The sequence below is a fragment of the Diadema antillarum genome, unplaced genomic scaffold, assembly GCF_040938485.1.
Source record: "Diadema antillarum isolate AM-2024a unplaced genomic scaffold, OU_Dant_1.0 scf00000171, whole genome shotgun sequence".
Classification (NCBI taxonomy): domain Eukaryota; kingdom Metazoa; phylum Echinodermata; class Echinoidea; order Diadematoida; family Diadematidae; genus Diadema; species Diadema antillarum.
The window spans coordinates 220741-246706 of record NW_027271060.1 but is presented as its reverse complement, the minus strand read 5'-3'; the positions used below and the strand labels follow the sequence as shown (position 1 = coordinate 246706).

The 25966-nt window shown below is 39.4% G+C and overlaps 1 protein-coding gene across 2 annotated transcripts in view; it reads left to right on the top strand.

The window, feature by feature from the left end:
• The first annotated feature begins 346 nt into the window (after positions 1 to 346).
• Positions 347 to 25966, top strand: part of LOC139722775 (serine/threonine-protein phosphatase 4 regulatory subunit 3-like) — a 41029-nt gene continuing 15409 nt past the window's right edge. For both annotated transcript variants that reach the window (XM_071634062.1, XM_071634061.1), the window contains exons 1-4: positions 347 to 577; positions 14783 to 14838; positions 16635 to 16733; positions 18206 to 18829. In XM_071634062.1, coding sequence (XP_071490163.1) covers positions 418 to 577; positions 14783 to 14838; positions 16635 to 16733; positions 18206 to 18829 — 939 coding nt within the window. In that variant the 5' untranslated portion in view covers positions 347 to 417. The remainder of the gene's footprint in view (positions 578 to 14782; positions 14839 to 16634; positions 16734 to 18205; positions 18830 to 25966) is intronic.

The following is a 25966-nucleotide window of genomic DNA, read 5'->3' as shown; positions in this document are numbered from 1 at the left end:
AGTTGGCAAAATCGTGGTATTGGCCAGTTGCTGTTACGGAGCTAGGCCTATATGGCCACTTAACACACTAACAGGTGTATCAGCATGATTTTCAATAATGAGAAATATTTTTCCTGGGATTCAGGGCAATGGTTAACTTTTGTGTTATTTTTTTTTCACTCAACAATGTCCCAAAGATCTGAGTTCTTCGGCTTGGAGATGTCTCAAAAGTTATTTAAACTTGCCGCACGCAGCAACATTGACCTTTGACCACCACCTAAGTTGGAAATTGTATATTCATAGGGCGGGAAACCCGTCAGGCTGTGTGTAAAGCCCAACCAAGATGGCTGCGAAGTGAAGTGTTTATCGTAGATGATACGTCGTATCGCGACATGAGAAAGTCCCCCTGAAAAATCCTAATTTTCTGGTGGATCGGGAATGTATTTGGCCTCCAAAATGTCAGATACAAGGAGGAGAGTTAAACTTTATGTGCTGAATGATGAGCGTCAGTGGGATGATAAAGGCACTGGACATGTATCGTCATGTTTGGTGGACCGACTGAATGGGATGTGTTTGCTCGTTTGTTCGGAAACGGACGGTACGTAGCTAGACCCAACTGCAATAGGCGATGGCCCTTTACCTGCGGGCAACTACTGAACGAGACTGTGGTCTATTCACTTGCTTCTTAGCTTATGTACCGTAGCCGTTCACTGACAATTAGCTTGCTTTCATGCATGACTATTACATAGTGGTTGTTCTATAGTCTATTTCTTTCAGTGGCCTAACTAGAGCCAATGTTTTCTTCACATGCCAACTTCGACAGCTAAGTTTACAAATAAATTTTTACTTGTAGCTTATCACATCAATCCTTGGCTTGCTTGGCATCCCATGGGCCATGCATGCACTCCTCTTTTTCTCGATCAAAACTAAAGTAAGCCACCTAGGTTAGGCTAACGGGTAATGTTAGCATGGTTAGAATCCTAGTAATAAATACAGTTAGAATCTAGTCTGATCTCCTATTAACGATTAAACGGTTAAACTTGCCAATGTAATTAAAAACATCGAGAATTTTCTGTAGAATCCTCTAAATCCCTAACGTTAACTGTAAACATTACACAGCCCATCCACCAGCCGCTGTAAAAATGCGACGGGGCTGTAACGTCGATTACCATTAAGTCGGCACTACCAAAAGTCGCCAGACATTCACATCGCATGTAACGCATGCCGCAATCGGAGATCAGCTGGGGCGACGGATTTTCATCGCCCTCAAAAAAAGACATTCCTAATTCACCTTTTTCCTCCATAAAAACACAAATTAATCGTACGTAGTAACGTAGATTCTAATCCAAATGTATTTTACCATATCATGTAACAAGTGACAAAATCATTTTTAATGCGAGAATGTTTTTGATATGAATGGATTTTAGGTGGCAGATTAACAAAGTTTTTCAAACGTGCTGATACACAATGCGTCCTACATTGAAGTGTGTGTATAAACACATGCGCTAATAACACGCGCGCTAGTATAGGCGGCGAACTAATTCAGTGCCCATCGTTAGTTTGCCAACCTGGGAGTGCATAGGAAATGCATGCAAGTGGCGACTATACGGTAATTGACGATAGAATCTACTGTAGTTATGGGTAAACTCGGCCTAGCGGGTAAACTTGGGGCCCCCAGCGCGTGCATTACAACTTGTTATTATGCACGCGCTGGGGGGCTGAGTTTACCCATACTAGTACGCTAGTACGGTACCAGGATGGTGCACAACAACAAAGCGAACATGGCGATCGCCATGAGTTTTGATACTTGACACAATTTTTGTTAGAAAGATCCGTCTGTCCGGAGGAGTCTTATTTTTTTGACGTTATCGCTCTCCTCCAGGAGGGGATCCGTGAAGCCAGACGCAGTCTCCGCGGAACATATCCCCGACAATCATATACAGACCGGTCTTTTTGTCAACATTTTTGTCACCTCAAACTCATTAAAAGCAATCTTCATTAATTGGACTTCATGTCTACGTTATCGATATTGACATAGACGGGGTCTAGGGTCTGCACGATTCACAACTTACCGAAAATGAAGATTACATGCAGTGTGTGCGAACGGTATGGTAAGGGTACCACGTATCGGCAGGGTACCTCAGCATCGGCACCCCGCATATGATAGTAGGGTGTCTGAAGCATTTTTACAACTTTTGAAATTCTCTGAAAAATGAATTTTGAACTATTTCATGTGAAAGAGAATTGCATCATTAAGGCACATTTCAAATTTCATGGCGAAATGATGTTTCTATCTCGAGAAATTTAACTTTCAAATCACAGCAATATTACCCACTTTTTTGTCGAGCACACTCGAAAATGTGTCCAAATCATTACTCCAGAAAGTTGCATTCGCGTGAGGATCTCAAGCGATCGGATAATGAGCGTACAGCGGTTAGAAAATATGCGTAGCAAGCGCAGAAGCCACTCCTCCACAATGTCGTCACACCGCATGTAGTGACTGTGTATGTGTGTGTGTGTATACAACGTGCTCGCGACCCTTACATACCACACACGGCGCAGTTGTTTACATTGCAGACCCACACACGCAACCCCATCACTGCGATAAAGCTAGCGCGAAAGCATGCATTTGCGCTGCAGAGCGAGGATGCCATATGCGCCAGCCGACCGTGCCCATATGCCTTTACCACAGCGCACGCAATGTTGCCTCCGGCAGCTAGCCTTGCCACCGCGCGCCAGTATCAGTACATTTATGTACATGTAGCTAGGCAGCTAGCTTGCATACACAGCACATGGGCATAATATGCACAGGGAGCATACTAGTACTAGTAATCGCCCAGCAGCAACTCGCGTGAAAGTGATGCCAAATTACCACCATCCATAAAAGCATTATTTTATCACAAAAGGGCCTACAGGCTAAAGCAGTCTTTTGAAAATATCCTCGATTAGAAGTTCAGTAACAAATATTGGTATTTGTAACTAATAGGTCTACTCGATCTTACTCACAGTTTCCTGTTCAATCGTGTCTTCCACGCGTAGGCCGATCATTTACAGCTGTGGCTCTACGTACGTACAACTTGTTTGTTTGCATGGTTAAACTCATGTGATAACTGCCACATCGGCTGTCTGAGAAAAGCGAGAGTCAATGTTATCAATAGTGTTTTGTTTGTGACTGTGGTTGCTTTTATGTATAAAGCTAGTCTACACGAAGGCACATGGCATTTAGCATTATCCTTGTGTAAATTGTGGAATTGGTGTGTATCAAACATCGTGCGTTGATTGCTGTCGACCGGGGTAGCGCAGTTTGCAACACAAGTGGCCCGGTTGACGTTACTGACAGGGCTTGCCCTGGCGGCCCAACTGTTAGAGCTGTGATGCATGCCTGCAGCTGCTGCGATGCCCTAGCTAGCTAGCTGGGTGTGCAGCGAGCGGCAGACGCGGCGGGCCGTATGTATATGTACGGTACACACACATACAATACACACACACACATACACACATAAGTACCGAAGCAGACGCTGAGATATGGGGATCCACGTGTTTCTAACGACATTTACACCAATTTATTGAAGGACTCATGTACCAGCGCTCTAATACAATGTGAAGACAAACTTCTTCTTTCATATGATACCAAACTTGTGAGGATTTGATGTCGGCATCGACTGTGGAAAATGCAATAAAGGCAAAATCCGGCTCAAAATCGCTTGCCAAAATCGGCGCACCCCGCGTTTTGCACAGCGTCCTATGGGAGTTGCGTGTTGTGAGATAGGGCGCAAACGGTACGAAGGTAGGAAGGGCGCGATCCGACACCCTAATCATAGCTGTTAGTGTTAGCGCATAGAACGATAAAGTACGCGTGGGATTAAGCGCCATAAGCTATGAAAATAATAATAATGAAGACACAAAAAACAAACTCGTACACAAACTAAAAAACACAGTTACACAAGCATGACTGTGAAATTCATGTGTATTACCTATTTAGGGAGGGGGTGCCGATGTTGAGGTGCCTTTTTAAGCCGCGCAAAGAAAATGCATTGCATGCACTAAAATGGCGTTATTTCACTACGGAGATTCAGAATCAACAGGACGGTCACAATAACTGCAGTATTTATGGCATATTTGAGGCAAAACTCAGGCGAATTTGTTCTGCGCTTTTGGAGTAAATGAGCTACAGTGGGTGACGATAGGTGGTACCCTCAATCACACATTGTCCTTCACTGACGGCCATTTTGAATAATCGGGAGTTCACGCGATCTCTATCTATAGTTCCTGATTTGTACAATGTACATTATCAGTGAAAGACATTGTACCGTTCGCACACGCTGCATACAATCTTTGTTTTCGGTAAGTTGTGAGTTGCGTATGTCGATGTCGATACCATAGTCATGAAGTCTAATTAATGAAGATTGTCTTTAATGAGTTTGAGGTGACAAAAATGATGTCAAGTATCAAAACTCAACGCGATCGCCATGTTCACGTTGTGCACCATCCTGGTACAGCCCTGTCTCGTTTTTACAGCAACTGAGCTGTGTATACAGTCTAGTTACTAAATCCCCTAATGTTACAGTCTATCGTGATCTAATTTAGTGAATCGTAGGATGTGCATTTCATTTTTAACCATGCTCCCTTTCATTGGCACTGGGCAATCGTGAACTTTCCGGCCCTATATTATCGGTGTGAGATTTTACCCTAATCGAGCAGTGTGTGGGAATTTGAGTACCTATCAGGCACCGCGGGTTCAAGTGCTGTGTTCCTGTATATGAGATTTTGCGTTGGGATGCAGTGTGATGTGTCAGTGTGCGTGTGCATAATGAAAGCACTTGTACACCACGTAGGCCGCGTTAATAAGATTTTGCATGCCGAGAATCACTGTTTTGAAACACTGATTCGGAACACTGATTTGAAACACGGTTTTGTAAGGAGTGCGTTTATAAGACTTTTCCCCCGAGCATGTTGGGGCTCTCTCTCAGACTGTGCCATTGCGCAACTCATTCTGTGCAGTTTGTTCTTCAGCAAAAGGTCAAACAGGGCACATGCAAGGCATTGTGAAGTCATTTAAACAGTGTTTGAGATCGCGGTCGCGTTTATAAGATTTTTAAAACACTGTTTCTACAGAAACACAGTTTTGAAACACTATTTTGTGCGTTTTAAAACACTGTTTCAAGTTACGGCTAGAAACAGTGTTTCAAAACACTGTTTCTGGCCAGAAAAAAAAAAAATCTTATAAACGCACCCATGGTTGCTCTAACCAGGGGGGTGGGATCCCACCTCCCTGCTCTAACACCCAGGCCTTCCCTGCGCAGCGTAATCGGGCAGAAACAAACAGGGTGCTGTGCATATTGGCATACAACTGAACGCAACCAGTGGTAAACTTTCGTCCTTCATTCATGATTTTAAATAAATTGACGCTACGTTATATCTCAAACAGGGGATCAATAATCAACGAATTGCAGAGGACACATTACTGTAAAAGTGGAAATTTTCGCGGTGTTCAAATTTTCGCGCATTTCGCGCAACCAGAAACTAGCGCGAAAATAAAAGCACGCGAATATTTTTGCTTGCCATATGTGCCTGTGCGTGATGTCTTGATTCCGCGGAATTAAAAACACGCGATACTCTTTCGACCCTGCCAAGCGCGAAAAATTAGTCACGCGAAAATATCCACTTTTACAGTATTTCCATTGCCTTAAGTACCAAAATTATTCTGTGAAATAATGGGAAAAAACCCACCAAAATCTTATCCCGATTTGTCAGTCTGTTTAGTGTTTATATCGTCTAGATCTACACAGTTACCGATTTACTTGCCCGATCGGCCCGATCAAGCGCCATGCAAAGCACGCACTCGTGTACATTGACCGGGCTGTGTATAGTTACTGATTTATGGGCAGCCACTACATGGACACACACACACACACACACACACACACACACACACACGTACACACAAGCCGCGCCCGCGTGGGTGGTTGGCGCGATTTGTGATGGGGTCAGGATGGATGAAGGAGGCATAAAATATAATCACATAACTGTTGTGGCTAGCTAGGATGTTCAAAAATGGAAGCTATTGTATCACAGGCTTACTGCCAACTTTGCACCATGATCATGTAAAGTTTCTGCGATCCAACAGTATGAATGTAAAGCTTGATAATCCTGCCGCGGAGGGCAAAGGCATGCAATATCGCGATGGCACAGTGTTCGACGTGTCAGCTGCGCAGCTAGAAGCGCAGCGAGTGAGGCAGGCTTTTAGTGACCTTACACTGTATCACTTGCCAAACGGTGTTCCATGCAGCACGAGAAGCTCGCCAGCTGCTCGGTGCATGGTGTTTCATGGGATATCACCTTGGCGTCCGGGAAATGAGGTACCGATAATAGAGGGCCATAAAGTACACGATTGCCGGCATTGCTAGATCTTGTACATGTTGTAGACCTAGGCCTGATGTTGCATTGATTGTTGATCTATAGACTAGAGACCGCAGAATATAATATTATCCTCATGATCTTCTGATTAGTATCTAAATCTAGGCCTAACGTTCAATGTTCCAAATATCTGGCTATCCTGGGGTTGTTTGGGGGCCACACAGTTTTGACCTCAAAATGACTGTAGAACCTAGAGCACTCTAACGCTAGAATAATTTATATTTTGTGTTAAATTTTACCGACTTTTATTCTCGCCTGTTTCAGCTTTTTTACGATGTCTTATGATGCAACTTTGACCATGAATAAGGAAACTGAAATTATTGTGATAAACATTGCCGAGTGTGTGTAGAATTTACAATGTAATTTGTATGAATGCAAGTTCAAGATCCGCTCGCTACTCGTCATACTGTATGCGTATGCGCATATGCTTGGCACAGGCACATGTTCCGCTTTATTAGCAAGCAAATGTGATGAATTGTCACTGTCGGGGTATACTGGCTTTTGAAACGTGTATTGAACTGGGCCCTGTTGCTAGAAATTCAACTTGCAATTAAATGCAACTTGACATGAAATGCAAATATCACCCAAAACGTTGCATTGAATGAGAATCATGCAAAGTTGCATATGAATCTGTGATTATCAAATTGTGTTTGATATTTGTGTATAAAATCAAATGACCTTTCAGCAGTGTACTTTCATGTCATACATGTATAAACACAAAGGTGCATACGATGAAATTTAATGCCCTTCCATGTGCTTCATGAGCAGGGACAGGGTGCCATGGAACTCAACACACACAAGCTAGATAGTCCTGCAACAGAGAGCAGTGGCGCATTGTATCGCTCAGTGTTGTATTGAAACGGATTGTAAGCTATTGCTAGTCAAAATCTCAGTGTGAGGCGGGCTTTAGCCACCTTGCTTGTCAAACGGCGTTCCATACAACCAGAGGAGCTTGCCAGCTGCTCATCAGTGCATGGTGGTTCATGGGACATCACCTTGGCATGTACCCGAATTGAGGTACCGATAATATAGGACCCTCAAGTGCATGATTGGCCCTATCTCACGTTGTGGCTAGCATAGAATATGAAAATACTGATGGAGTACAAAACTGCATAAGCGCCCGTCTATCTAGGGTCCTGTTTCAAAATTTTGGCCATATGAGCAATACCTCAATTGTTTGATAAGTTGTCAACATGTAAAGAAATTATAAGAGATGTGCTCACAATCTATTGAAATGACCCCCCCCCCAAAAAAAAAAGAAAAAAGAAAAAAAGTGAGAAATAAAATAAAAAAGCGATGAAAGAAGATTTTGAAGACAATGTTATTTCACTTATTTCACCATTTGACTTCTAAATATCAGAGAAATGTAACAGTTTGATAGAGAAGTATAGCGAGCAATGACAAAAACCAGCTGTGGATCAATTCTTGAATATTCAGAAGAGAGACAGACCGGCATACAGAAAAAAATATATCGATGGCTGTACTTTAAGGCAGCACCTCTCTGGGGTGAAAGGCAGCAATGAGAGAGAAAAAAAAAAGTTGTCACAAAAAACAAATACAACAACAACAGCAAACACCACACCTTTGAATTCCCAGTAGTAGAGGGATGCTGTGGTATGGGAAAAATTATGACTTGAGATTTATGTTACTGTATATGGCATATTTTTAGCGAGTCTAATTTTTCAGAAATTGGGGCCTCCCAGCAATATTGTGAGTGGTTAAATTTGTGTTTGCGGAGTACAGTAATGAATGGAGAAATGTATGTATGCACGTTACATTCATGTGGGGATCAGCGTCAGTATTTTTTGGTGTTAAATTTGCAAATAGCACCTGACTTGCAAAATTCGCAAAAAAATTAAAACCTTGTGTATTGCACAGCATATACTGTATTAACAGGCTAATGCCAACTGATATACTTTAATTGACATTTCAATAAGCTCAATTTGAAGTTCAGCAGAGTAAGATTGGAAGAAAACTCACAGGTTATGTATTGGAATGAGTTTCATCATATCATACAATGTATACACAACAATAGGCACTAGAATAAGAGCTACAATGTGTATTGATGTTCTTCAAAATTGATTTCATTTACAAGAATGGGGTGCCATTTTCAGCTTCAAGATTTATTGGTATTTTCATGTTCAAACATAATATAATCATGATTTTAGTGTGATCGCATGCCTTTTGGCTGACAGAAAGTAGAAATATGACATGTCTACACACCATCAATGAGAGTTGTGTGCTTCTTGAGGAGTTCTTAGGCGTTTTCACATCAGCCCGATCTTTCGAAATAGCGCGCTATTTTCTGACTTGGGAAATTAACCCGATCATGAAATAGCGCGCTATTTGATAATGTGAATACATATCGTTCTGATCGAGAAAACTTCTCGAGTCCAACTTGGGAAATTTCTGAAATAGCGAGATAATTTGCGAACTAGCGAGCTATTTGATAATGTGAAATCGCCTTAAGAAATTAGCGCGATGCATCCCATCGTGCCTAGCGTGTGTGATGGCGATCACACGGGTAATTTTTGGAAAGCGCGCGCTCTACTGGTATACCCGACACTGTTTGCGCATGCTCAGCTGTCGAATTAGCCCGAAAAAAATTTCAGGCTAATTCTCTTCGGGCTGATTTGAATAGGAAATGAAATAGCGTGCTACTTTGCGATCACGAAAAATATCTCGAGCTTGGATTTTTATCAGGCTGATGTGAAAATGCCTTTTGTATGCTACAGATGCTGTCATCAGGTCTTTCTACCAAACTTGATTTAAGTGTGGCAGAGGAAGAAGAAAATGCTCAATATTTTGGCAAGTTTTCAAACAGATGCATGCAACTCGGCAATAAAGATGATCAACTGTTTACATAGGACAACTCGCGTGGGTAGGAACATGATCCACACCGTCTCTTTAGCATTGCAATTTAACAAAATGCAAAATCAAAGTGTAACAGATTATGCTGGTGCTGACAACACTGCAAAAGAATGCATGCATTCCCTGCCTGCATGTACTGGTAGGCTGTTTGCTCTGAAATTTGACCCTCATAAAACTTGACAAGAACAGTAAAATGTTATGATTTGATATTGAAAGTCATGTGATTAACTGATTTATCATACACACATACTCTTACAAATTGTCATCTAGACAATCCAGAGAAAGAGTACAGGTACAAGGATTTACCATTTTCTTGCCAGTTGTATAGTGTTGTATCTGTAAAAAGAGATATGTCAGTGATGATAATAGTGATATTGGAAGTGATATTTATCAGTTTTATTTTATTAGTTGTGTTATGAATGACATTTCATTTTATCTGAACAAAACATGATTACAAAAATGAAAAAAAATTTCTTCACAAAAATGTACTGTAGTTCTTGTGATAAATTGCAGTAATTCTTTCCATACATGTAAGTAAACAATATCAGAATAGTATCACACAAAATTGCAGTAAAAGAAAATACATGGTACAATATGTGAATTGGAAATTTAAAGGGATTGAGTGGTTGTGCTGCCTGTATGTACAGTGTACATATACAATGTACCTTACTATAATTAGCCAAGAAAGATGCATGAAACTTGTAAGGTCCCATGTTGTGGTGCAAAATAACAACAAAATACCGGTATGATGTACAATTTTACAAGATATAAATGAGGGTAAATCTAAAGTACCGTACCTACTGTAGACTTTGTGACATAAAATCAGTCTCTTCTGGTAACTTGTGCAGTTGGGTTGGCAAGACCAAAATGTTTGATACATAGTTCTGTGGTGACCCCCCCCCCCCCAAAAAAAAAAAAAAAGAGAGAGAAAAAAAGTGCTGTGGCGTAGGAATAATAATTTCACTCACATGCTTGTACCACATACTACTAATACTCTTGCGATTGTTGTTTACACTGTACTGTAGGTACTTCTTCTTTAGAGGGCAAACTGGCCTTGAATAATGCCATTGAAAAGTTTCAACATGAGATTGGTTAATATACAGTGTACATTGTATTGTCTGTAAACCCTATCCAATATTGCTAGAGGATAAACACACCACATCAATAGGTGCAGGTGAGACATTTGTTGCAGTGGTAGAAAAGTTGAAACTGGAGATATCGCCATCGTGCATCAGGTTAGCTTGTCTGAAGCAGAAACTTGAAATTTGAGAAAACCATGTCAGACTAGATGTTGTTGGCGCAGTTGCTAATGTTGACCATGCACCTGTTCCAGATGATACGATTTATATCTGACCTGAAGTTGGCCTGATACTCTTGATCTATCAGTATGCACACAGTTCACCATAATGCTGCATCAGTAGTTTGCTTGGGGGTTTTGCTGCAGTATTAATTTGTAGTACAGTTGAACCTCTCGTATCCGGACAAGTCGGGACCGGGGCTCATCCGGATAAGGGATTTGGCCGGATACGGGAGACTCAATGCTTTATACATGTACATATACATACACATGTACTGATGTAGCCCATTGTAGTACCACATGTAGTAATATGTATACTGCAACGTTTTCATTGTTACACTCAGTAACAGACCCCAAAATAGAGGTTCGTGTTTGCAAGAATGAAATCATTTTCTTTTATAAATTCTTGGGATGATTTACCTAAATAATTATTAAGAAATGTATCAAGTAGATCTTGAAAATAAACAGTACGAGTCGACTAAACTACGCTTCAAAATTTTGAGTGTTCAATATCATTCGTTCCTCAGCCAATGACTCGAAACAATGCATGTCTATCTAGTCATATCGACGGCTGTGTATGGACCTATATGTGGCAATGCGATATAAGAGGACTCGAGCTTATAATCTGTCCATGTTCTTGCGATGATTTGGGGATGTTTGGGGATGTTAAAATGTCTGAAGGTAAGCAATTTGGAAGGAAATTTGATGTAATGTATGTTAATCATGTTGGAAGTAATATGTAATTCATGTGTGTTTGTGTAGGAGTTCTCAAGGAGTTTGGAATCCCCCTTTCCTCCCGTAATTATTTTTTAAAAAAATCACGGCGAGATTGCGTCCGTATAATAGAGAGATCCGGATAAAGGGAGGCCGGATAAGAGAGGTTCAACTGTATTAATCTCACTGTGTAACCATGTAGATGTTTATTTCTCATGCAGCAAAAACACAGGAAAATACCATCATTACTTGTCAGTCAATCTTAGCATCATTGTTATCAAGTGTGAGTAACATGTCAATGATACCCGTGGTCTGAGATACAAATGTATCCATGTGCTACAAGCAATGGATGTATGTACTGTATGTATTGTTAGACTGCAGTTGCTGGGGGAAAATATGCTTAAAATTGATACCACAGCTCTTCATATCAGTCAATAACCTTTTCTAATCTGATTACAGTAGGCCTGCATGTACATTTGTATATGACTTATGCTTTCATGGCAACCAAGTACGCTGTAGAAAGACCATTAGTTTGTTGAGCAAGAGTATGTATAGTAAAATATATGCTGACCTACTAATAAAGTCTCTTTACATGAAATTCTGCCGAAGGCTCCATTATTAATCACTAGTAAAAAAAAAAGAAATTCACTAGTAGCAAAATTTTAGCATGGTGGCTTTATTTGCTATGTGGTTATTTTGTCATTTTATTACTACTGTGTAAGATAACATGTACTATGTTAATGAGGTCCAAGTTATGATTCTATTACCTTTTGGAGGAGATGTGTACAGTTAGATTTGAGGATTATGTGTTGCTTGAAGGTTTGCTTGAAGATTAGATTTGCTTAGATTTGAGGATTTGTAGAAACATAATATCCTCACTTCTTCCTTAGCAGTGTTATGTCAGAATGTTTGTGTGATCTTACATCATGTACAGTATGTCTGCATGTTAACCTGTGCCAGACATTCTCAAGTATTTCCATTAAACAGCACCTTTTGACTCTGTTATAAATGTAGGATTATCACATTTTCCCTTCCATTGTCAAGTGACAAAATCATGCTTTGTGTCGTGAAATCACATTTTTTTAAATTGTTTATTTTTATACATCAGAGTAATTTTTTAGTGAATTATGTCTTAAACAGTTGTAATGACTTGAGCCTTGTTTGTGCATGCCCTATTTTGTGGCATGATATAAACATCTACAGCATGTCAGTTTGGACGGGTAAGAAATATGTTCAAGATGGAAAGAAAGTGAGGTATATTAGAAAAAAAAGATGTTGAAATGAGTATTAACAGCTTTGGTTTCATGAACTAACTTTGTTCAGATCAATCAGGCTAAAGACTTTTGGAGATAGTTCTACTTCAGCACCCAATAATCAGTCTTTCTATAGAAAGAAAAAAAATGAAAACTTCTCCATTCACTGTTGGAAAGTATTTCATCTATACATGTAAATAAAGGAAAAACAATTGTTGAGTGAAAGCTTACATTTAATATTCAGGTATAATAGGCAATGGGCAAAGCAGAATTAACTTTTGATCCTTTTAGCCATGGTGTTGATATGGAGAGTATAGTGTAAACCTGGGTCATAGAACTCTTTTGCATCCTCTTTAAGCTCAAGGGTCATAGTAGCTCATATTGAAAGGATGTAGTAAAACCTGAAACCTACATGTACATATACACGAAGGAAACCTACCAAGAATGTAATTTGTCACTGTGTATGTAGACATTTGTGCACATGTCATTGCAGTTGACAATAAAACAGTTTTGGTAGTGGATTCAAATTCTATCAATGCTCGATTCACAAAAGTTGCCCTTAACAACCACAAAACTTGCGAAAACCTTGCCTGTCCCTGGCAAAAATTACATGTAGTGAATTTTAAGTGAATGCCGGGGGGGAGGGGGGGGGGGGGGGCATGAGGAAAATGTTGCATTGGATGATGAGCAAGTATGCTGCATGCCATGTACAATGTATTCATATATTTGTACATGTACATCAGTGGGCCTGTATGGATGATCAAGCGACACGATTATAAATATGAATGAACACAATGTGCCATGTGTTTCTTGTGTGCTTAAAATCATGTTTACTTTCTGCTGTATTTATGGCAGAGAAAATCTGCACCTGCCATAATTGCTTGCTTTGTTTACAATGTGCACACCATCAGGTGGAGGTACACCTGTGTCTTTTTATGTAGTGATTGCATAAGAGCAGGTGCAGTTTGAAAATTTGAAACATATGCCGTGAAAGGTTGAAAGAAAATTAACGGTGTACATGTAAATGTAGCTACTGTACATCTACATAAGTATGCCAGTTTCATCATTCATGCCTTCCAATGCATTAGTGTTTCTATCCTGAAGACATGGTGATGGACTATTGATATCACATGCTCTTCAGGGTTTGTTGTGTGTGTATGTTTGTGTTTGTGTGTGTGTGTGTGTGTGTGTGTGTGTTGTGTGTGTGATAAATAGAATTGTTTTTTTCTTTTTTAATTGCAGTTACCTTACCAGTTGGGTGGTCATAGTAACCTCAAAGAATTGTACAATGTGTTTGTTTTTGACAAAAAGTCATGGAAAACAAACATTTATTATGTTGTCTTGGAAGTTTTTAGCAATTTGCAAAGCATACTGATTATGCGTTGTCTGTTTGAAAGTTGTTGATCTTATGCCTTGTGTAAAATCACTGCATCTACCAGTGGCACAGAAATGTTCACCTAAGGCTATCCATCTTCAGCACAAATGGTCTTTGTCCAGATCTTGCAGTTGTTTGCTTGTATGTGGTTAGATTTGACTGATCAATATTATACAAATAGGGCATGGTCTGAGATGCACTATACTGGATTGTAGAACGATGAATACTGAATTATCGCGAGTGTTGTTTTGTTTCACTGAGGCTGTAGGCTGAGGTAAATACCAGTAGAACTGCATGAGGGATAATTCAGTATTTGGAGTTACAGTAAATAGGCCCCTTGATCTACACTCTACATGCATTTTCCGTACATTTTGTAGGCCTATAACCTAGAAGTAGGCCTGCTTGATCTAACGTTGGACTCACCATACTGATTTCTTGCACGGAGCATGCAGAGCAACACTAACTTTGTGTACGTACAACATGTATAGCTAGCAGAGCCGCGTATGCGTATTTCTGAGCAGACTCTACGTCCTGTGCTCTACACATGCGCATGTAAAAAGGCTTGGCCTTGTCTGTCCTACGTCCCTCGCTGCGCGAATCTTTGCGTAGACAAGGCATAGGTGTGTTGTAAGCGTTCGGTATAGTGGCACGGCCGTGCTACTTTACTACACGGAAGTTTTTCCACAATCATGTGATGCAATCTAACCAATCACAATGCATATTTTACTCCACCTACAGTATTTACTTTATTTGATTATTTAATGTTTTTTTCTGCCTGCTCATACCACATTCTTACGTGAACATAATGAGACAAATGCATTGTAGGTTTGATATCTCATATTTATGTTTTCTTCTTGTGTGTGTAATTTGATACAGGTTCTATTATACTGGAGTCCAAAATCCAGCCAGACACTGCATACCAGAAGCAACAGGTCAGTTTTTGTTGCATTCCTTGCCACACAGTTGAGATATAAAACTGATTTTTACTTCAGGAAAAGTGCATGTTCTCCAGTGATATGGTGACAGTGGAATGAGATGCTGATATTCTATTCTACTACTAGTGCAAATACAGTGAAAAGTTCCCTTGATTTTTAGACTGGTGCTGGTACTGAATAGCTTTGTCAACCAGGCTTGATTACAATTTCTATAACACGCTATAATTAAGATTTCATTCAGCAGCAACATGCATATCTTTGACTCATCTGTAAACTCTGAAACTTAATCTTCAGTATGATTTTGTCAACCTTTTGCTTTGTTTATATAATCTCTGATACTATCCAGGATGACATACTGTCTCTAAAAGATGTCAGTTCAGATACCATTGCCATTCCGTGATAGATTTGTGTTTAATGGACTTTGGATTTATATCTTGCAATTTCTATGAAACATAAAGCGTAGCGTGAATATGAATGCATACTTTGCAGGAGTTCAAAGCTCAAGATCGCACTCGAGTGTGTAAAAACATACCCAAGGTGTAAAATATCCCTCATTGTAGTGGGTGTTATTGTGTATCTCAACAGGTGCAAAGTACGTCTTTCCTGAAATCGTTTTATTCTGTGTGTGTTGTGACATGATCAGTGATATCATGTATTTTTTGTGTGTTTGTGTGTGTGTGTGTGGGTGGGTGGGATGAGTTTAAGTGAGTAAGATATGTAAAGCTTTTCATCAAGGTTTTATCTTCATGAAAACAATTTTCTGTTCATTTCCATTTGTTCCACTGAACACAATAAAAGCTTGTTATAAATCCCTCAACTTGACTGGTTTTAGCTAATACTACTTTTAATTTGATTGAGGATGCAAGTAAGTTGTACTGGCTGGAATGAAAATATGCTACCAGAAGACAGCAAAACCTTGAAATAGTTGTAAAAACAACATTCATTTTTGCAGCTTGTAAAGGATTGCTTCATAACACTGCCTCTGATGATCAGACACCATTCAATAATTTAAACTTTGTAAGAAAAAAGAAGAAAATAGTAAAAACAATGGGACACTTTGTTGTTAATAATAAATAGAATCCCAAATTAACTATGCTTCAGGTCACCATTCTTTTTTATCAGTACCATTACTACATAAATTCCAAGAGCAAGCATAAAAGGACAGAAAAAAGAAAAATTTCAGATATTTTGATGTCATTCCATTTCAAAAGTGTTCTTACATTTATCCAAGAATCTGCCTTAATCTAAAAAGGAAAGAAAAAAGAAAAAGATCAGATATATATTTTGATGTCATTCCGTTTCAAAAGTGTTACTACATTTATTCAAGAATCTACCTGTTTAGATGATGCAGATTGCAAAGTGAGTGAAACTTAGTCATCCAGTAACAGTAAGTATGTAAGAAAACAAAATTCAGTAACAAATATCAAAATAATTCAAATGGACTTCCATCTCCAAACCATCAAAGTAAAATAACTTTATTATAAAGCTCTTGATGTAAGTATTGACTGTTTTGATTTTCTATAGAAATAGTTGGATACGTGAAATTAGATACATTTGAAGGAGCCCTCCTTTATTCAGGAAAGGATTTTATCACTTAATGATTACTGCATCTGTATACATACACAGTGATGTAACTCATGTCCAGTCATTACTGTTTTGTCATCATACTACAAGCACAATAACATATTATATCAAATTGGTTGTCTTGAATTACGATTGTCGGATTTTTTTTTTTTTTTTTTGAAATTATTGTAAACATTGATTTCATGTCATTCATTGTCTTTGTTCACCAGGAAACTCTGATCGTATGGTCTGAGAATGACCACTATGACTTGGCTCTCAGTTTCCAGGAGAGAGCTGGTTGTGATGACATCTGGGAAATCATTTGTCAGGTACTTATCTCACTCAAGTAGGCTACACATATGAATCTCAGATCATCATGTGGAGCACAGCTCACAATTGTCCTCGTTCCCATCATTATATGTGGTTGTGGTGATGGAGCTTTTTCCATTTTTGCCCCCCATCATCGGAACAAGTCTCCCTACCCGTATTCAGGACAGAAACCACATCGACAGTTTCAGAAAGAAACTTAAGACTCGCCTGTTTGAAGAACAGTATGGCTAATTGTCCAGTTCCTTAATTCTTTGAAAGTGTAATTGATTGTGATGTTTTTGTTTATCATATCAATTGTTAATGTAGTGTTCAGGCCGCAAATTAATTAAGTTTGTTTGTTGTTGTTGTTTTTTAAATTAGGGCCACTTTGCATTAAGGCAACTGTAAAAATAGGGCACATTGCCTTGGATTCTTTTTTTCTGAAGGCACGAAGGCCAATAGAAAAGGCACTAAAGCCACTATTTGGGCATCAAGTCTCCTTTAAATTAAGACATCTGTACTTGCAGGCATATGACCTTTGATTCTTTTTGTAAATGGCACCAAGGCCAATGAAAAAGGCACCAATGCCACTTCAGAAGTGTGCAATCAAGATCTCTTGTGCCCATCAACGATTGCTTGCATGCACATGCATTTGTACGGTATGATTTTGATCATATGGGGAACAGAGTGATACCCCTTAAAAAAAGTACACAGCTTTCCCTCTGAGGGAATATTTGTATCTCAGTGCCAGTACTCAAAAGTTTAAATGCAACCATTTCTTGAAAACACCTTTATCTGACATTACAGCCATTACCTTCTAGATTAAAATACATCTGGCTTGTAGAGCAAGTGGAAAATTTACCATGATATATCAATGGGACAACTGTAGCCTGCATTTTCATTGACTACATGTGCTGTTAGCTAGCTGCCCTCAGCACTAGTGCAGCCAAGATCAGGTAGGGAGAGTGTGTGCATTGTACATAGTCTCTGCATTTGCGCACTGTGCCAAAGAGAGCTGAGGCTAGCATAGAATAGCAACTTTGCTACATGTAGCACTGCTGCTAGCTAATCACAGCAAGGGAAAGACATGTCCAGTCATTATCACAGCTCCGCCGCTAGCTCTTCAGTTGTAGATTTCCGTTGAGTTAGGAGCGGGGGAAATGCATAGTGAACAGTCTCATAAATATCTCAAACTTTTACCAGTAATGCCATCAGAAAGACTCATCAACAGCACCCATTAGATGTTAAATCAGATGACTTAACCGATACTGAGGATATTGTACTGAAACATTCGTCTAATTTCTGTCAATTGTCTGCCGATGTGCTGCGTGTGTTTGTTATTCACATGAGATTTCTGGCAAGGATACTTTCTCCTGGTAAAAGACATGTTCTGTTATTGAACAAGACAATCCATAGGCTTGATGATTTCATATTCTGATTATAGTCATGTTAGAATTCGGATGATCCAAACTTTACTCTTTCTTATCAACAGGTGCAAGGCAAGGACCCGTCAGTCGACATCACCCAAGATGTGGTGGACGAATCGGAAGAGGACAGGTTTGAGGAACTGCCAGAAGCAGCCACGCCCATTGAGCTACCTCCCTGTGAACTCAGCAGACTGGAAGAGGTTGCGGAGCTGTTCAGCACCTCGCTGCAGTCGCCTATCAAAAGGGAGAAGCTCGCCATAGCAATAGAGAAGGAGAACTACATTCGCAAGCTTATTGACTTGTTTTGTATTTGTGAGGACCTCGAGAACACGGAGAGCTTGCACTTTCTGTATGAAATTATGAAGAACACCATCCTCCTCAACAAGACGTCACTCCTGGAGATCCTCTTCTCGGATGAACTCATCTACGACGTGGTCGGCTGCCTGGAGTATGACCCCAGCTGCACCGACCCCCACAGACATAGGGAATATTTGAATTCGAAGGCAAGCTTTCACGAAGTGATACCCATCACGAACAGGAACCTTCTAAACAAAATCCACCAGACTTACCGGGTTCAGTACATTCAGGATGTCATCCTCCCAACGCCGTCAGTCTTTGAGGAGAACATGCTCTCCACGCTGGGTTCGTTTGTCTTCTTCAACAAAGTGGACATAGTAGATATGATTCAGGTAAATTAATCCCGACATCAAGATCGTCATCCCATTTGTTTAAAAATGAGAACAGTAGTCGCCGCATAATTGGGTATTGTCGCCCAGAGCATTTTTCACCCAATTAAGCTGTGCAGCTGATTTACCCGAGTGTGTTTCAGTATTAAAAAATCACAGATACCACACACTATGCACCTACCTGTATCACACACACTACATGGTATGTCATGCTACGGCCACAGCTAGTCTGTCTGACTCTCGTGAAGGCTAAAGTCGCACAACATCCTTGACATGAAAAATGTACCTCTACTTTGTAGTGATACAGCAAATAGAGCATACTCAGCACATTTAACGTGTTAATACGTGAAACTGAGCTCCATTGCCTATCAGCATCTCAGAATGTATTCAGACTTTATATTCAGACCTATTTTGAATATTTTCTATGGGAAACTATAAAAGTAGATCATGTTTGTTTGAAAAATTTATATCCATTTAACTGAAATGCCTACCTGATTATCTGGTAAGAACGATATACTGTTTGTTCAGCCTGTTCGGCAATTAAGCAGAGTACCCATGAAAGTCGTACCCAATTATGCGTAGACTACTGTTTATATTTTTGTGTGTGTGTGTGAGTTTATATGCGTATTTCTTTGACATTTGCTCATTGTAAATTGGTAGGATCTGTCACATACAGAACTTCCTGTAACAGCAACATATGATGATTGCACAGACTCTAATAACGGGTTGTAACTTCATTAGATTTTAAACTGTTGCTTGGTTCTTTGAGATAAATTTTTCTAGAGACATGAAAAACTAGGCATGTTTTAGGGGGGAAAAATGGTGGACCTATGGTATATCAATATGTAATACTGTTGTAGGGCTTGTATCCTATCAACAAGCACTATGATTATCACTGCTGAAAGGAATATGGGCTAAGTTGAACTTCAAGGGAACAGATCATTGTGTTCTGGTCAATATCAAAACCAGGAACATTATGAGCTTTATCTTAGAACTAATAAAATGTTCCCCGATAAAGATTTTCTGATAGTGTTAAAATCTGAGTGAGGAGGTTCTCAGCGGTAGAATGAAGTACGATTCATCACAATTCGACGTACCTAATCTGTTAAAATAAATGATGGAAAACCAAACATGTGGGAGTGATGTTTTTATAAACAAGAGTCACTGAAGTTTAGCATCTAATCAAGTGCACTGAGCCATCCTTTATTACCCGTGGAATGAAAAAGGGTATTTATTCTCCATGGCCACCACTGTGAAGATATTATTTGATAAACTAGAACTTGAAACATTCATCAAAGGGTACCGCTGAGAAAGGACTTTGTTCTTTATGAGACGGATACAATATAAAGAACTCGTAAACACACATCACATATTATTTTCACCTCAAAAATCCCTACTGACTCTACAAAGGGACAGTATTTGTGCAATCTTTTGATGAGTTGATGCGCTGTTATGATACACCATTCCATGCAACCATGCAGCATAGATTACATAGTGCTGGCCCCTGCATGCACTCAGTCGAAACCACTTTTCATGCATGTGTGATGATACATGGAAGATGCACACTGTAGTGTCTATACCTACTCTATGTGTGTGGTCAATTCTTTATGTTGCTACTTGTACTTTTCTACTCACATACTACTAATTGAGATCCAAAGAAAGGGTTACTGTCAGAAAGAACTGACTACCTGAAACTAGTGGGTGGACCTTAAATGCATGTTTCCAGACCTTTTGTAGGCTTTGTGTTATAAGGTCACTGTAATTTGCTCAAGTGATAACTCAAGTGGTAACTTGTATGGGGTGGTTCACAAGATTTAGACACATTCATAGTTTGTCTTTCTTTGGTATGACTCCTACTAGTCATTTGCTATTGAGAATAAGAGGTAATTTATGGAATCATTCTTTCGTTGTGAACCAAATTAAGCACAGGCAGATATTTGCCTCGAATTCCAGAGCCTGCCAAGTCTCACTGATTGTGCAAGAGGCTTCCTGAAAACAGTAGTATTCTGAAGTGAGAATGTGAAAATCTTGTTGATTTTGGATTTGCATACAGTACACATGTGTAATTGACTAGTAAGATATACATTATACAAAGATATCTCCCTGAGTGCTGTTCAAAACCTTTTTTTGGCTCTGGTGCCTGACTGTTGGCAGTCCTGGATTTGGAGAAGGTACATGTATGGTGTGGTATCAGAACTGAAGTTCCAGGTGTGTTCCCAAGAATATTACACGTTTACATAAGTTACAGCCAGCCACTCAAATCACCAGCTGCCTTATACATGTATCTGCTTGTTCAATAATTTATCTGGGTCACAATTCAGGTTATTTTTAGCCCTACCATGCATGTAGAGTTTTGATAAATTGTCATGTTTTTTCAGAGTGTGTCCCAACCAGGTGAACTACATTGTCGTTACACTCCTTGCAAGCAAGGCACATGTTCAGACGTAGACATTGTCAATTAGCCACCATACTGGAAAGTTGCTCAAGTTGAAATATGACTGAATATTATGTGGGTTGCATTCAAGGCTAGGATGAGGACCATGTAGTGCAGATATGTGTATGTTTCTCTTGGCACATGGCCCAAACTTGAGATGACAACCTTGACACGGTGCAGAAAGCAAACAAAATACTCAGTAATCACTCTACTCTTGTGTCAGGCGAAGCATGGAGTAGGTACAATGTATATACTGTATATGTGAAACATGCATTGTTCATTGTTTCCTGAGTTATGTTGTTGATTTCAAAGTGGGTCAGTGCCATACCTGTGTGTTACGGTGTTAGCGTGCGTGGAGGTGGTGAAAGGGGTGTACCATACATGATGCACAGTTTGTGGTACATTTTAGATAAGATTTTGCTGCATTTGCTTGAAGGCGCTTGGCTCTGACAGAAAGAAGCAAGAGGCTAAATCATGTTCCTGTGTGGGATGCCACTAACATGACTTCAACTCACTATACACTGTAATGTAGGCAGTGTGTAAAGAAAGTTGTCGCCTTATTCCAAGGTCTCTTTAAAAAAAAACCACACACACACACCCATACACTAAAGAGTGTTAGTATTATACCCACATATAATGTTTAGTAAATGCTTTGGGATACTTTTCTGTTACATGTTAACGAAAAGAAATAGAAAAAGAGATGATTTATTGGCTGCTGATACAGATGATATTATCGGTGTTCTTCACTGATAGTTAAGCAATGTTTTCTGTGTAATTAGTTGTGCATATTATTGCAAAAATAGCACTTGCTTGTCAGGCAAATATTTGTTACACTGGGGCTACTTGGATTGTAAGCTGATACATAGTCTTGTAGTGCCCTGCTGTGGGTACAGTTATTGTAAGCACCCGTAAATGCTGATACAATGTAGGTTTTTCTTTGCTGCAAACTTCAAACCAAGAAAACCAATAAATTTGCTAGCAGGTCAATTCCTCGGAAAGGTTGCATTTTATGAAAATCAAACTATTGAGTATAGATGATTAATGAAGCTTAATTAGATGATCTGGTATTGTTTACTCAAAGCAGCCTTTCACAACGGATTTTTGATACCTCATTTGTGAACATCGGTGAACGTGGAGTGGAGTTATGTCCGAAAAACCTTCATTTTTCATGAAATTGCCAATTTTTGCAGAATTTATGTATCATTTCTGATACACTATTATGACCATAATACAGCTTGTGTAATTCTCAGATGGCATATTTTCTGAATGTTCTTTGGTCATAGATTGGTTTCATGATGTTCTAGAACTTGTTCCGGCATCAGTAAATATTATTCTCTCAATCTCAAAATGTGGTAGTTGATAGCGTCCCATAAGTCACGTTTTTGTGTCCCATCAGTCACACTGGTTTTCCCTATCCTGCTACTGTACCAATGACTAGATATTCATACCACTTGGCTCAGGGTAAGCACCAACCCTTTGCTACATTCAGGAAAGAAAATATCTTTCCAGAGACTCTGTGTGTAAGAATATTTCAGAACTTACTTTCCCATGTGAAAAACGGTGGTCCTCAAATGTCCCATAAGTTACGACAGCAATTTTTCATTGCTGTACGTAATGCAATGATACTTTTCAAACTAAGTATGGTGTTTTCATAAACTGTGATATGATGGATCTAACCATGAACTGAGAAAAATGCATTTGATGCAACTATTTTCTCAAAATACTGGTTTGAAATTGCCGAAAATTGTCACTTTGTCCCATAAGTCACAATGGAATTGACCAGAAGTGTTAGGAAAAGTGGAACATTCAGTCTGGGAGACTTGGGTGTTCTTGATGTACACAGTGATATAAGGATCTATCAATAATACACTGCCTTACCTTTTCAGAATGCAGTACACTAGATGTAAGAGCACTTTTTTCCCCAAGTCCTCCATCCCCTCCCTCTCCCAGCCTTTTACATCAAATTTTGTCTGGAGATGTGATATGGCGGCAGGGTCTGCTAAATGGCATAAGTCAAATTTCTGCTCGAGCTACCTGTGCATCTAGGAGTGCCAACAAAAGCGTTGCATGAATTTCCGTCTGTGATATTTTACCTCAGTGTGCTCACGACCTCTTCTAGACAGCCTCAAAGTGAAAAGGTCTACTACCGTACAAATGATGATATGTTGGAGCCCTGATTAGTATGTGGCATGTCTGCCTCATAGACTGAACATTTAATTGTACATGAGGGGATTCCGTCTTTAGGTGTATTACATTGTCTAGAAAATGAGGGTAACCTCTTATAAACAGAGATTCAAAATTGTCTGCTGAATTGACGTAGGTATTTCCCCCCCCCCCCCCCCATGAAGAGGTTATTGCCCACATCATCGCAACATTTTTGGGTCATTATGTAGTTACGGATCCAAGAGCATGCTAGATGTCCTTTTGGGATGGCAATGCTAGAATGCTGTCTGTTCACTAGGGGAGTGGTGAATGTCCTGTATGATCATGCATTATATACACCGTACATTATAATGGTAATAATGTTGGACTGTAAATGCGCTGTCTCCTGGTTACTGTAAAGATATTTTAATAGGGCAGTTTTAACATTAGTGTTAGAAAAGAAAATAGAATGATTGCTTTGATATTGTTCTGCAGTGGAATTTTTTGTACATTGGATATTACAACAAATTACATACAGTACATTACATTACAAGTACACCCAAAGACATGTCACGAGGTGCAACTGAAACTGAAACATATTAACATACAATATCACATTCACCGTAACAACTGTAATACATTGACTCAACATTTACAGTTAAAACAAAAACTATTGACACCTATCATATGTAATTCTCCAACTTATGAAAATATTTATCAATACTGTAAAACACGATATATTCACGGCATGAAAATTTCGCTGTTTGGAGCCGACTGCCTTTCTCGCAGCATGAAATTTTCGCGAATTACCACTGGCATCCAATGCATATTGTGTAGGCAAAACTTATGCGTGCAATTTAATCTCGCGAATGTTGCCGCTTGCAAACTTCGCGAAATTAAAATGCACGCTAACATTCCTCGTTTTACAGTATCCTTTTCTGCATCATCACTGCATCATCCACATATTTGATAATCAAATGCTTGCTAAATATGCTAGATTTAAGAGGTCAATTCTTTGGTAGTCCAAATGGACTCTGTTTTGTTCATGTTTTTGTTTTGTTTTTTCCTGGCAAGTTTAGGTAGCTCTATTTTGTAAAGTCAGCAGTTGGACCATTTATCCTTCACATCTATTGTTATTTCTATACGCTTGTATAACATTCTCCTTGACTGCGTCGAAACAACTTTGCCCAGTACAATCATGCTTGGGTATTAATACATGCATAATTCTGTGCGGAAATAGAGCAAAGTACCTCAATTTCCAAGCTTTTCCTGCGCAAGATTTCAAAGATGCAGTTTGAGGATCATATCCTGACCAGAAAAAGCTGATTATTCCGCACACACTTTGACCAATGACTGTTCATGCTGTAATCTGGGGCTTCCTCTGGAAACACAATGAAAAGCCAACAGGCAGAGTGCCCAGATTTTGCTCAGACGTGTTTGTCAGAGCTATTGTGAAGGTATCGGAGTGTTGCGGCCTTAGCCGTAAATGATATATCAGCAATAAGGATCCCAAGAGCCACGGTACCTGGTTATTCCAGGTTGCTGCGATATTCCGACGATTGCTGCCACATTAAATCACCATATCACGTAATCATGTTTGTGCTTGATGTGCAGCTGTCATCAGGTATAAAAGGGAAGGGCAGTGATTTAAACATGGCAGTGAATCATGTTCTTTAGGGGAAACAAGCTGTAGCATATTTAGGACATGAACCAAGGATATGTTCTGATTTCTAGGGATGTATATGTGTGTGTGGTTGTTTGTTGTTTTTTCTTTCGTATTCATATTACCGTTGGCCTTGTCAGAAGTTTAATGTTCCAAAGAGAGAAACACAAAATACATGTATGTTAATTCAGCCTCTTTTCCTTCCTCTGTTTTAATTGAGAGGGGTTAAGATAAAGAATGGTTTTAGTGCATTTTAACAAATTTGCAAATAATATTGTATGAATTCCTCTGTGGTATACCATCAAATGTTCAAATAGTACACATTTTCAAGCCCATTATAAGAGCCAGTGAATTCCATATGTTCGGAAATCTTTCTCCAAGTTTGATCAGATGAATGAGCAAATTGTGAAGTTTTGTGAAGAAGTGGTAATAATGATCACCTGTGGATGTGTAGGTGAACATACAATGTTCCCCAAGGTATGTTTGTATATGTTTAACAGTTGAATGTGCTACTTTGCTTTCATGACAACCTGAATCTTAATAAAGTTTACCATCCCGCTCATGTACGGGGGGAGTGTAGGTGAGCTTGGCATACAAAATTTCAGTATCACCTCAACTGTGCAGTTTTTAGAGATTCATTGAGCCCTGCCTGAGTGGTAGTGTTTGGAGATCAACTGAACACTTTAATCATCACAGTTAAGATATTGAACTATAGTCCCTGTTAGTTCATGGTGTTTACTCAATTGATGGTACATTTATCTGTCTGTTTGATTGCCTTAAGTGAATGAAGGAGTTATGTCTAAAAATATGTTTGCTGCAGAAGGAAGCATAGCATTCAGCTTTATTGATCAGTTACCTGATACCTGATGAGTAAAATGATATGTAGAATGGTGCCAATTCC